This window comes from Solea senegalensis, linkage group LG13 (assembly GCF_019176455.1).
Source record: "Solea senegalensis isolate Sse05_10M linkage group LG13, IFAPA_SoseM_1, whole genome shotgun sequence".
Taxonomy (NCBI): domain Eukaryota; kingdom Metazoa; phylum Chordata; class Actinopteri; order Pleuronectiformes; family Soleidae; genus Solea; species Solea senegalensis.
This window is the reverse complement of record NC_058033.1, coordinates 9729219-9742879: the sequence shown is the minus strand read 5'-3', so window position 1 is coordinate 9742879 and position 13661 is coordinate 9729219. Positions and strand designations below refer to the sequence as shown.

Here is a 13661-nt window from a genome sequence, read left to right as displayed (position 1 = left end):
TCAATAAAAAACTATTATTCAGATTTTTATTCCTCTTCAGACAGCCCAGTAAACCTGCCAGTTACTGACCCAGATGTAAGTCTCCCCCCCTTCATTGTTCTCCTCAGTGCAGGCCTTCATCATGTCTGGAGTCCAGAGATTTCGGCAGCTGTGAGCTTGTATGAGCCAAGACAGCTGGTTATGTGAGGCAGGGAGGAAGGAAAGTGGGGAGAGAATGTGTGAGACAGAGTAAGATTTGTCCTCCTGTTCCCGAGGATCTCCAGTCATTTCCTGGTGCCGTGAAACTATGCAAGCTCCCTTGTGTAACACGTTGCACTGGAGCTTCAATAAGAGACTGCTGTTGTTGTCGATCTGTTGATCTCCCTGTTTGTGGCTGCATTTGTTAACCTGCTAACAACGATGTTATAAACCAGGGTTTCTCAGTCCTGGGTCTCCGTTGACCCAGTGCCCTGCATGTTTTAGATGTTGCTCAGGTGTGTTGGAGCAGGGCAACATTTAAAACAGACCAGGAGTGAGAAACACTGTTATAAGCTGAGTTATGATTGAAGCACAAAACTTTGCTAACTTAAACAAATCGTTTTGTAAATCTCACAGATATTGAACAGTCAGGTAGCACACTCATGTCCATGTTTCAGACTGCAAGGTGAGTTTTTGCTTGTCCAAAGGGAGCCTCCACCTGCTGCTGTGTACTTCCTCTCTTTATGTCATGGGTGATCATTGTTCTAATACCGCTATATGTCCAGCACTGAATATTGTGTGACAAATTAATCCTGTTGACTCAGCCCCATGCCATCGATTACAGCTCCTACTCTTGACTAGTCCAGGGGCTACATGGTAAAACTGTAGCTTTCACTCTCTGAACTCTCATATTATCCTTTTACCTTGTGTCTTGCTCCTGATTTCTATGGTGATGGTGTAGAAGACGGACATGCGTATTAAATTTTGCTTGACTTTCTTAATAATTTTCATCAGCGGCTCTGTTAGTGTAGACACAGAAGGGCAAAAGTTATACATTTAACTCTGCAAAATGGGGAGCATTCTTTATGTACTGTACTCTTGTGCGTGTCCTGCATCCATAAGCAGACATCACATGTGTTGTGATGTGTTATTTGCAAAATCTACAGAGTAAAAGGAGAACCTACATGTTAATGGCTCATGTGACTGATATGATGATGTGTGACAGTATTAGATTGTTACAGTTGACACATTTATCATTGGACCGTTGGAGCTGCTCAGGGTGGAACTAATTTTTCTACTTACTATGTACGGTTGTTAGTCGGCGTGAGTTGAAAGAAGAAGAAGAAAACAGTCCTTTATCCTCTGTTTATTCTTAGGACTTCTGAATCTTCACATTTCCTTTGTAAATAGGTGACTGTGATTACATTTTTGCAGCTTAAAGTCATCATCAGCATCTAAGAAGTTGAAATAACTGATGATTTGCTGAAAAACTACTGGAAATGCAACAATCAGAAGTGTCCAATGATACCTAGACCAGTTGCTTTTTGTAAGTAGTACAGAGTGGCAGAAAAACTAAAACTGTACTTGAGTAGAAGAGTTGTGTAAGTGGCCTGTGTGTCAAAGACATGTCCCCTGTCCAACTTATTAAAAGCCTGTTAAAAGTTGAAGTGATCACATGTAGTGAAAAGAGACTGATGGCAGTCTTGTGATTCTGGGGCAGCAACAAATTACTATGACTCTGTTATGACTCAACATGTCCACTCAGGGACTGAGACTTTCAACAATTAATAAGGTTATTCTATCTGGGGGCCTGAGCTGATTTTTAATTCAATACGTGGTTGCAAAAAAAACTCCTGTTGTGGAGAAAAATGTTGTATCACCGCTGAAATAGAAGTTGTCAGAGCGCTTTGAAATTTCCTGCAGCACGTGAAGGCAGCACGGGGCTGGCGGTGTTGAAGGAGCTGCGTGTGTGTTTGTGTGTGTGTGCGCAGAGAGAACAGACACACTCCGCTCCTCCTGTCATTTATTGCTCCTGTTGTGTGTGTTATAGACACATAGTGTTTAAACACCGCTTATCTCAGGTGAACTTTCCCCGCCTCTGTAACAGGTGAGCGGTTAGGGAAAAGTTTAGCGGCGCTTTGTACTTCGGACGGGTTTTCTTTTCTTCTTAGTTTTTCTTTCTTTTTTAAATGCTGTCATTTCAGTCCAGCGCTATGGATCTGAGGTAAGAGACTGCGTCTGGATATTGTTTTTCTACTGAAGTATTGAAGCATAACATTTAATCCTGTGTTAGACGGATCGAGTTTCAGGAGAAATAAACTGTGAATGATGGATTCTCTGTGAGACCGCAACGTTTTCCATTTTGTCCTTTTTATTTCACAGTTATTGAATCACTAATGTACAATATGAGTTCCCCAGTCTTACAAGAAGCAGAGGCAGCTGATTCTTTAAGATGTTACCATAACTCAATTAGCTATGATGAATGTTTGTTTTTTGACCCCCCTCTATTTCTCTCTGAGAGTTAGTTCAATTAGTACTGCTTTTTGTGGTCAGATTAAAGAGATTAATGGTTAAGCAAAAATTAAATAAATGTATAATACTCGTAATATAAATAAAAAAATAAACAAAGATTAGAAAATTGATAATATTTAAACATTGAAAACAAGGTTAAAATTATTTGTAGAAATATGGCAGATGTTGCAATTTGCCATGTAATTTCCATGAGTCCACTTTCTGTGTAATAGAGTGTACACCTACTGGCGCATTATCACACAACAGTAACTACAGTACTGCACCTACTACATTTTCAATTGCCATAAAATGGAAAAACCAACACATAAACTGCAGCTTTTAGGGTTTGCTTCGTTTCAATATCAACACAATTGTGCCAAGAATACTGAAAACATTTGAAATAGTCATGTGGTGTCCATTTGTGAAACATCTGACTAAATATACATTTAGTCCATGTCAGAGTGTCCCCTCGTGTTGCTGTCGACTGACAGCACAGAAACTAAAACCCAACGACGGCTGACACTTCCCAGTCTGTCCTCATTCTCTCTGCTGATGTTCTGTTTACTGGCGCATTGAGACATGGAACAATTAGTCATTTTGTTCCTATTATCTTTTGCACACTTAGGCGCCTGTGTCCAAACAGAGGTCAGTGTCTGCTCTGCTGTTTCCAATGACCATCCAGAAACTCCTACAGGAGATGTGCACAGTCTCTCTTCCGCCATTGTGTTCTCTTAGTTTGATGAGTCGGGCAAACATTATCTCTGTGGTTGTTGCCTCTCACTCGACAAATGTGTGTTTGTTGTTGGTAGTGAGCAGGAAAAACAACATTATGATGAAGCTTGCCTGTTGACGCATGTATGTGGCTGTAAAGCAAAGTTTACTGTGGCTACAGGAATTTATTTGAAGGACTTTGTTCCCAGTCGTCTCCATTTTCACATTTTCCTCCAGATACCAAGTGAATGCAGTTGCATTGACGGGATGAATATCCTCTCACCTGTTTAAAAACTCACCATTATGTGTCACCAGGGGAAATCTCTATGGAAAAGCCCATGATGTCATATCCATAAATGAACTCTTGTTCTCGCAGGATGTAGACATCTGAGACTGACAACAATATCATAATAATAGCTACCAGCAGAGGATGGCAATTTGAATTTCCCACTCCACTGCTTATGAGTGTCTGTGTGTGTTAAGGAGGGGCCACTGGTCATAGTGAAATGGTTGAGTTGAGTTGTAATGAGAGCACTATGAAGTCCCACAGAGCCACATTCATGCCTCTCCTGGTGCATGTGTATTCATGGAACACTGATGCGCACAGTAGTTGTATCAAATGTCTCAGGCTGATTGGCTCTGGTAGTGTCGCCGCTCAGCTTTAGTGTTGCTAAGAAGTTGGAATTTTCCTCTGCGTGCTTTTGAAATGCTCCTCCCTAACTGGGTGGAATGAGGTGGTCAGTCTGGGGTTGAGTGGGGGGGAACAGTGCGTGATGTTTGCCATTACGTATGCAATTGTTTCTGCTGTAATGCTTGGCCCCCTGCTTGTCATATCCCAGCCCCTCACTGGGCTCTCTGAGGGAAAAGACTCGTCATGCATATACAGTTGGTGAGTTCAGGGCTGCAGCTGAAACCTGTTAAGGTTGATTAGGCAGGAACCATCCCTCTCTGTGCTGAGTTTTATCTGGCCTCATCTGATCTGTTATGACAGGTACCGGCTTCAGCCACTTGGCTCTTATTTCTATCACTGTAAATATCAGCCCATATCACCTTGTAGAGAACCCCATGTCAAAGACATGTCATGAGAGTTTAGAATGTTTGCAAATATACAGTATATTCTATAGAAACCACTGTCAGCTGTTTGTATTAAAGGGCCACTCCTCTAATTTCTCATATGCAGTTCAGTTTAGTTGTCCTGGTTGGCCCCACTCAGCTGAAGTTAAAGTTGAAATAGTTTTTTAAAGTACTTTGTGTCATTACAAATTATACAAAGTAATGTTTCAATTTTCACCATGCATTACAGCTCAGTTCAGCACACAACACATTTATTTGAGTTTCAATTATCAAAGGTTGGGAAGGATACTAAAATAATGGATCAGTGCGGAGCTAAACATTGCAGTCCATTGAGACAGTTTTTCATTGATAATGTCACCACACACAGCACTGTTTACTGTGTTGCATTCTTCTTTGTTGAATTTCTTGGCCGTTTTCACTGCGTGGCACTGCTATGATGCGACGCTCCCGCTATCTGAGCTTCATACCCCATAGTTTATATGCAAGCCAGGTCGGGGTTTGATGTTACATACCATTTCATGGTGAGCTTAACTACACTGTACTACTTGATAGAAACACAGCATTTGAGTGTCACCCCTGGACAGAGAGGATTTAATGATAAACTGTATCCAGTTGCATCATGGGAACTGTAGGATCCTTTGTCTTTCGAATCTGGCTCATGTGAGGGAGTGCTTGTTGGGATACCTTGGTCTGTGCTGCTTTAGATTTTATCTTCTTTTTTCTTTTTTAAATACAATCTTTGCTAGTCTCCTAACTTTGTGAAAGAACATAACTGAATCACTGCACCCTGAAGCTCTAAATCTTGTAATTAGTGTCACAGAAAGCAGCCTCTATCAGTCCTGTTCTTCTTAAATTAAATGCCTTTTACCCAGCTGGATTTCGGCAGTGAGTGTATCAGTGGCCTCACAGCTGAGCATGCTTTAATAGCTACTGGCCCTCAGGCTGTCAACTGCCCTCCAGTAGGCAGATGGGAGTCTGTGTCCGTGCTCTGGAGAGTTGTACTTGTCATTGCACTTTCCTTGTTTACGCCTTTTCCGGCACGATACTGAGGCCACTTTCTTGATGCATAAACCGTGAGTAAACAAAGCTGCCTCAGCTGTTTTGTCTCTGGTTACAGCAGTACAGAAGGAATTTCTCCCTGAGGGTTAAACTGTAGCTCCACTTTTCCCCTGAAAAGAAACACTGGGTCTTGTTTACAGATACTGGCTCAGTGACAAACAGTTGGTGCTGAATTGATTGTGCTGCTTCATTAACATAGCAATAGGATTCAAATGTATGTATCTACTAAGAGGAGCAAGGAGTTTACAAATCTATCTTGGTTTAGTATTTGTTTCTTTTTGAGACACCACATTGTATGTTATGAACATCAGTGAAACCATTTTCTTATAAGAAAACAGTGATGTTGATGTGATGATCACATGGTGTTGATAAAGTATCTTGTTGGATGGTTACTTGATATGTAAAGTGAATGAATTGGGGTTGTATCTTAAAGGAACCTCCGCTGACACATAATATTTACCTCTAGCTATTCACCGCCATCATGATATGTTTGATTTAACACATTTAAATGAATAGAAATATACTTAAATAAATATACTACTGCAAAACAGTAGTTCCTCTCAAAACTGTAAAAACACTGGCTGGTTCACTCAGTTTTCCAATAAGTGAACCAGAGGACATCTGGTGGAAAATGGAGTTGAAGAGAGGGACTGAATTCAGCCACAAAGCATCTTTCCAATGAGCTTATTACCTCTACTGATGTTTTCACTTAAGTCTGCTGCATGCATTTAACTTTCATAATGTAACTTAAGCTTGCAGAACAAAGCCTCTCATTCATTTTAAGTAATAGTCTCTAGCCAAGAGTGCACTCACACAGTGGCTGATTTAAATAATTGTAATAATAATAATATTCATACATGTATGAGCACATGTGTGCTTCATGATGTACGTGCATCTAAGTCAGATTCATCAAAGTATAATCACTCGAGTGCTAATAATCACTAAACGCTGCAGGAAATCACTGCTGGGACAATTGTTTTCATGTTATCTCACACAGATATGCTGCTGTGTTTTTTCTCTTACTGGGTTTGCTTTGTCTCTGCAGATTGAGTTTGGTGAGCTTTGACATGCATTTAGCTGGATTTCATTGACAGCAAAACTCGGCTTGACAGCAAAGGGCACTAGTAACTTTCAGGAGATTAGTTATTGATTTGACCAAATGTTAAATGTGTTCCTCTTATTTTGGCCCGAGCAGGTAAATTCAATATGATGTTGGGTCTGTGAAATGCATCGGAGAAGTGGAAAGGCTGTGATTGTGACTGTTAAAGCAGTGTGTTCTGGAATAAGGATAAAAACTGGTATACAGTACACCTCAGTTTTTCCACTTCAGGCCAGAGCAGCTAAGACAGGAGACGTTTGTGCCATCACTTTGTTATGAGGGATTTAGTGAAGTTCCAGATGTTGTGGCTGAAAGAACACAATGATCAAGATAGGTATTGCACATTTTACCACTGTCCTCAGTAGTGAACTTTAAGCTGGTGTTTTGATTTGTTTTGTTTTTTTCCTGAGCGAGACCATCTGCACTGTCTTTTGAAATGTTTTAGATTCCAGGAATGTGGGCCATGTGGCTGTGGAGCGCTTTGTGCTCTTTTATTGGTTTGAGATCCAGAGAGGTCGGTTGTGCTTTGGAAAAGGAAGGGGTGTTGTTCTGAGTCAGTATGAAGGACAGCACCATGCAAGTGTCTGTAGAGGATATAGCAGAGACGAATATGTATCCACCCACTGTAGCAGTGATGGGGAGCTGAGGGCAAACGTTTTACTAGGACCAGTTTCATACTTGGAGTTGCACTTACGCCAATAATAATGAAGGGCTTTCAGAGGCTGGCAATGACACAGATCAAGAAGTTCGTTGACATAACAGCTGACTCGTACCAGTATGCCTACGGGCGGAATTGTTCCACAGCTGACGCCACCTCGGCTGTCATCCATCAGTCCCTCACACCTCTGGAGAGTAAGCACATCTATATGAGGCTGTTCTTTTTGAATTTTAGTTCTGCTTTTAATGCAATCATCCCACAGCCACTGGTGAGCAAATTGTCAGTACTTGGAATAGCCCCAACACTCTGAAAATGGATTTAAGACTTCTTACCTAACAGACCCCAGTCCGTCAAAATTGGTAACATCACATCCTCACCTATCACCCTAAAAACTGGCTCCCCTCAGAGCTGCGTCCTCAGCCCACTCCTCCACATACTGCTCACACACGACTGCAGAGCCCACTGTGACGGCAACCCTATAGTGAAGTTCACAGACGACACTGCTGCAGTGGGGCTTATAACCAACGGTTACGAGTTGGCAGGAGGTAGTACAGACTGGGACTGTGGTGCAGGGAAAAACAATCTGATCCTCAATACCAAAGAAAAGCAAGAAGGAGGTGATGGAGAGCCCACAATCTTCCTGCATCATCACTGTATGGCACTACAGCTGCACAGTTGCAGAGAAGCAAGCGCTGCAGCGGGTGGTTAAATCTGCCCAGAGGACTACTAGACACAGCTTCCCAGATGTCTACACTAGCAGATGCAGAGCGTGAGCAGTCTGCATCATGAGAGACACTGCTCACTCCACACACAAGCTGTTGGCCCCTCTCCCATCAGGCAGGAGGCTGCGCAGCATCCGGGCAAGGACCACAAGACTGAAAAACAGCTTCTTCCCGGATGCCGTGTTGAACTGTTCCACACTGTCGCTCCTCTGTTTAGAAACTGTTGCACTGTAAAAGCTGCTGCACTATTTAATTATAATGCCACTGACGTTTTGATTTGATTGGTTGTTTTTTTGTGCCTTTTTTCATTTTATTATATTATTTTTACTTAGTTTATTGCAGACCGAGACCTGGATACCATATAAAGTGTTGCAAGAGCTTCTACTGACATAGTTTTTTTGTTTTTGTGTTTCAGAAACAAATTACAGACCCTAGTATTACGATGGTGAATAAATGAAAAAGAATGAAATACTCTACTATGCCTCAAAGGTTCATATTCTGCTCTTTAGGATCTAAACATATAAAAAACAGTGATTTTATTAAATTGATGCTCTCATCAAGCTTGGGCCAAGTCGAGTAAAAAGGGTCCCCATAGTGGAAAAACACTCTGCTACTGCTGTCTTCCCAGTTGCTCCAAGTATGGGAGTCTCAATGAGGTTGTTTTTTTTCAACAAATGTCTGGAGGAGAGGCCAGCTCTATTGTTCCTCCCTGCATAGAAAAATCACATTGTTTGATTCCAGTGATGGCCTTTCCACATCTCTCAAAAGCAGAGAAAACAACTGGTGTGTAGTTTAAGAAGATTACGACCCTTTCCCAGGCAAAGTGTATGATTAATGCTGGTTGGCTTTTTTTTTTTTTTTTTCTTCTTGGCAAGAGGAACTGAGGATACTGGTATTGGATGTTGAGGATTCTTTTGTAGTTGCCTGGGAGGTGGTATTTAAGAATGAAGCTTTTGCTTCAAGGAAACCAGACATGCATAAAGGAAGAGTTTGCATTAGAATAAGGCTGAAATGCACAATGGGACACGTTGAGCACCTTGTATGGGGTTTCACTCCAATGCATGGATAGAGCTTGTGAAAGCTGAGCCCTTAGTCACTGTAGTGTAGAAAACATGTGTGAAGAATCTAACATGTGTCCTTTCTTCCTTCACTCCTGTAGTGTAGAAAACATGTGTTTAAGTATTATAACCTGTGTCCTTCCTTCACTCCTCAGTGTCTAAGAAGCACGGGAAGCTGATCACCTTCTTGCGGTCCTTCATGAAGTCCAGGCCCACCAAGCAGAAGCTGAAGCAGAGGGGCATCCTGCGGGAGAGGGTGTTCGGCTGTGACCTGGGAGAACACCTCCTGAACTCTGGATATGATGGTAAGAAATACTCACATACAAGCACACCTGAGAGTCAAAGTACGACCTGGATTCATTTCCTCCCCTAAATACCATTAAAAGAACCTTGAATTGTATATGCAATATGCTTTGAATTCTGATTTTGATGTTGAGGTTGACACATCTATGTCCAACTGTTATGAAGCTAAACTAGCTACAAAGTTAATTTGACTAATGGTTAACAAAGGAAATGGGAGATAACAGTTTTTCTGGCTCTGTTCAAAGGCATAATCTGTTTAGCAGCACCTATAAAGTTAGTCACATTTGTTTCTTAAGTCTGTAAAAAGAAAAGAAAAAGGTTATAGTCCAGCTATAAATGTGCCCAGCTATTTATGGCCTGTGTGCAGTGACTTCCTGCATTCTCTACCTGTTGCCTAGCGAACTGAAAAGTCAAGGAAGTGGTGTGGACAAGAAATTGTCCCCCAGCTATAACTAGATGTAGTAATGATGAGAATTTATGTGGGAAATCTGCTTTATTAAAAGTGCCACAGCTTACATTGTTGTTTACCATTGTGAACCTTAAGGCTCAAATGCAAATTAATTGGAGACATCATGGCTGTTGCTCAGAGAGTGGTGTTCTTTCACCTCAACGCGTCTGCTGACCTTGTACCTTGCATTCTGGTTGTAATTAGGATGATTGTGGGGCTGAAGTCTACAATAATCAGTTTCAGTGATCTTTCTGCAGCATGGTGTCTGAATGTCAGGTTGAGCTGATGTGATGGTATTGGTGCAGAGCAGGAGAATCACGGTGTGCTGATTACACTGTGTTCATTTTGACTTTAACTTGAAAACTTGATTCATGTTCATGGATCATCTGTATCTAGGCATGAGTCGTAGCAGCGCATTACTTCAGAAATGTCACACTGAGTGCGGTCCATCTTGTTTGTTCTGCATAAAAGTCACACCTTCATTGGAGAAGGAATCGATCTTTTGAACCTATATAAAAACCTGCTTCACCTTTACATGGAGGGATGAGACACTCTGTCACACTGTAGTGGGGGTCAAACTGTCCAGAAATAAAACAGAGCTGTGATCTTGTGAAGAAAAACACTATTAATGACAGAATATTCTCCATGGTCACTCATAGCTCATGCCAGCGCTTGGATGCTGTCACCAACAGTGCTCAACACTCCCTTACTGTCACTCATTCCAACATATTGAGAAGACTAACCGCATACCAACAATACAATGTTCCCTTCCCAAAAAAACTCATTTTGATTCACCAAATGTGGATCACTGTCCAAATCTTTAGTAGATATTACCACTTTACATATGCCCTTGTAGTTATACATTCATTATTTCTTGAGAATTTAAGAAATATTAAGGAAAACAAGGATGTATTCACCCACTTAGTCAGATCTGCTCAAAAAATTGGTTCAGTTGTTTTTGAGTCATCCCTCTGGAAAGTGACAGGAAAACAACTGACACTGAAAACATAATAATGATGATCTGTAGCTTGTGAATAGACAATCAACACCTGCCATTACTGAAGTGGCGTTTCACTTGTAAACTTGCGTTTAACTCTAAATAGGTACTGTATGTGAAGGTTTTTCACTTTTAATTTGTACATGATGTACTTTAAAAAACATGCTTTAGGTAACCATGCTGTTTAAAGAAAAGTGTCATAAGTTAATTAGTTAACTAATTACTTAGTAAATAGATGGCTGTACTTTTTTCCACAAGCACATGTTCCACAAAATAAATGTTACATTTATAAATCCACATTAAAACATCATGTATTAATCACACTGATGTGCCTGCAGTCTGTGGGACAGATGTTGCTCGATTTCCTTGCAGAAATTCCATCTTTACATGCTTGGGTGTTTCGGATTTTTTTTTATTAAATGATTTATTTCTTTTGATTACAGTACAAGAAATCATGGAGTACGTTTTTGATGCGTTAAATCGTAGGCTAGCAAGTAAATGATTTCCCGCTGTGTTTAATTACTATAGCTGTACCAGCATTGTCACATCCAAGCTGTAGAGGTTTGTGTCAGATGTTTTTCCACCCCAAAAGCCTTTTTCATAACCAGTTTCAGACTCATTCTTAGAGACTGAATAGTAATAGCATTCTCACATGATACCTTTGTCAGTAAGAGGAGGCAGCAGCCGAACATCAGTAACCTACATGTCTCCACTTTCAATCAGTCTGAGTGCTCTGAGGTGAATTCTACAGCCATCATTTTCAAAAGAGGTTAAAAATTGTCACAACATCAGCTACTGTTTCCACTTGTGGGGAAAAATGTTATTTTACACCAAAATGCACATTTTGGGAACCTCTTCTGCATGAGCGTTTATCCATTTAGCCTCTCGCAACCCTTGTCTGGAATTCATCTGAACAGCTGCTTCAGTGAGTGTCCCACTCTCTGTCATCATCTGAATGATGTGTGAGCAGTGGGAGGCCTGGGAACCTCCTCACGAACACACACACACTTGCCATCCTTATCACACACGGAGAAAGAACATGCCTCCATGATTCATGGTTGCAGAAGGAGACTAAAGAAGCTCTGTGCATTTCTGTTGTTGTTTTTTTTGTCTTTCCATCTTTAATGCACAAACACTGCCATTGTGCTTTGAAGCTGACTCACAGATAACAAGATATCTCAATGTTTGTTTGTGTAGAAAATAGATAAACTTGCCAAGAGCAACGATAGATTTGTAGCTCTTGAATATTTCTTTCCACAGTACTAGTTTTAAATGTTTCCGCCCTCGGCTTATAAAGGGCTTTCCTCCCACCGAAAGCATAAAACAATGTATTCATACTCAGCGTTCCCTCTTAGCCTGCAACCTTGTGTCCAAAAGGCCCCTGACCTTTAGTGTTTATGCGAGACTCTCTAACCTTGACGCTGTGGTGCTTGGTGAAGACTGAACAAGATGTGTTATGTGACGACACATGGTTTTCTCTTCACAGTTCCCCAGGTCCTCAAGAGCTGCACCGACTTCATCGAGAAACATGGCGTGGTGGACGGCATCTACCGCCTCTCTGGAATCGCCTCAAATATCCAGAAACTGCGGTAAGACGCAGAGACACACACTGCTCAGTGAACACGGTTTATGTGGGTCTGTGTGTACTGAAATGTGGTTTGTTTGCTAGTCCTCATCGCCTTCACTTAAACACTGATCACATGAATTGTATTTAAGATGACTTCATGTTCTATAACTTCATGTCCATATTGTTGGATAAGGGAAGATGGTGAATGAATGTAATGGTGTTAGTTCTTGTGTTGATTATCTCTTTCTAGGTCCACTGCGATTATTACTGCCATCTCACACCAATATTTCCAACTAATTTGATTGGTTTCAGAAGACACCAAGACCAGTTTCATTAGATTTTACAGCCTGTGATTAGATTAAATCTAGCCTGATGTTTTTTTGTGTCTTGTAGTCATCATACATTATTGCTATTGCTTTGTCGCTTTGTTAATTGCTTTATTTAATACATTTACAGTGACAAGATGAATTTATTTACCATTTATTTACTGTATATGTATGATTTGCACATGCTTTTACACAAATGATGTTCCTAATGCGTAAATTAAGTTGACTCCCTGCATTAGTGAAAAGGTCACTGCGTTGACTTTGTCCTCTTCCTCTTCCTTAAGGCATGAGTTTGACTCTGAGCAGATCCCTGACCTGACCAAAGATGTTTACATCCAGGACATCCACTGTGTGGGCTCGCTGTGTAAGCTCTACTTCAGAGAGCTGCCCAACCCCCTGCTCACCTACCAGCTCTATGAGAAATTCTCTGTAAGCAAAACCACGGAACTAAACACTTCTCACACACACTCGGGTGTCCCTGCAAGTCTGTTAATGTTCAGAGCACGTGACTTTATCGGCTGTGTTTACAGTTGCCCCAAAGGACACTGATTGCGGAATGACGTATTGATTACAAGACTGTAGTGGAGAAAGTAAATTCCCTTTGAGTTATTCTGCACATTTATCTTTTGCTGACACTTCGGCTAATGAAAGCATTATACTTGACACACCCTGTCATTACAAATGAAGCAAACCACTCTGTGTGTGACTTGGAATAAAAAAAACCTTCAGGTCTGTCCCTGAGGATGAAGTAAATGTTTGGTAGTTGTTATGGCAACTGGGGGGGAAGCAGAGCAGAGGATGATATCCCCTCTGTGTTGCATGTAGTTGTGTGAACCAAGAATGATGAGCGAACTTCCTGTTAATACAGAGATGCATCAGCACTCTACCTATCTCACCATCACTTGCTTTGTTTTGACTCAACAGGAGGCCGTATCGGCTGCGACGGATGAAGAACGACTCATCAAAATCCATGATGTCATCCAGCAGCTTCCTCCACCGCATTACAGGTCAGTGTGGAGGCACACTGCCCCCCGCTGGCAGGCTTAGTAAACAGCAGGTTACAGATGTGCATGTTTTGTATGGCAGTTAGTGTTCATATCAAGGGCTTTTGAGATGTCACACTGCATTCAGTAGAATAATTTAACAGGTCCCAGATGACTCTTACGTAGC

At 41.3% G+C, this 13661-nt stretch overlaps 1 protein-coding gene across 4 annotated transcripts in view; it reads left to right on the top strand.

Annotated features, from left to right (window-relative positions):
• The window catches only part of arhgap32b (Rho GTPase activating protein 32b), a 95988-nt gene that overhangs the window by 73480 nt on the left and 8847 nt on the right, over nt 1-13661 (top strand). For 3 of the 4 annotated variants that reach the window (XM_044041769.1, XM_044041770.1, XM_044041768.1), the window contains 4 exons: nt 9006-9155; nt 12085-12187; nt 12776-12920; nt 13416-13498. In XM_044041769.1, coding sequence (XP_043897704.1) covers nt 9006-9155; nt 12085-12187; nt 12776-12920; nt 13416-13498 — 481 coding nt within the window. Of the gene's footprint in view, nt 1-1966; nt 2183-9005; nt 9156-12084; nt 12188-12775; nt 12921-13415; nt 13499-13661 lie in introns of those variants that run through there. The other variant, XM_044041771.1, reaches the window with a different exon arrangement.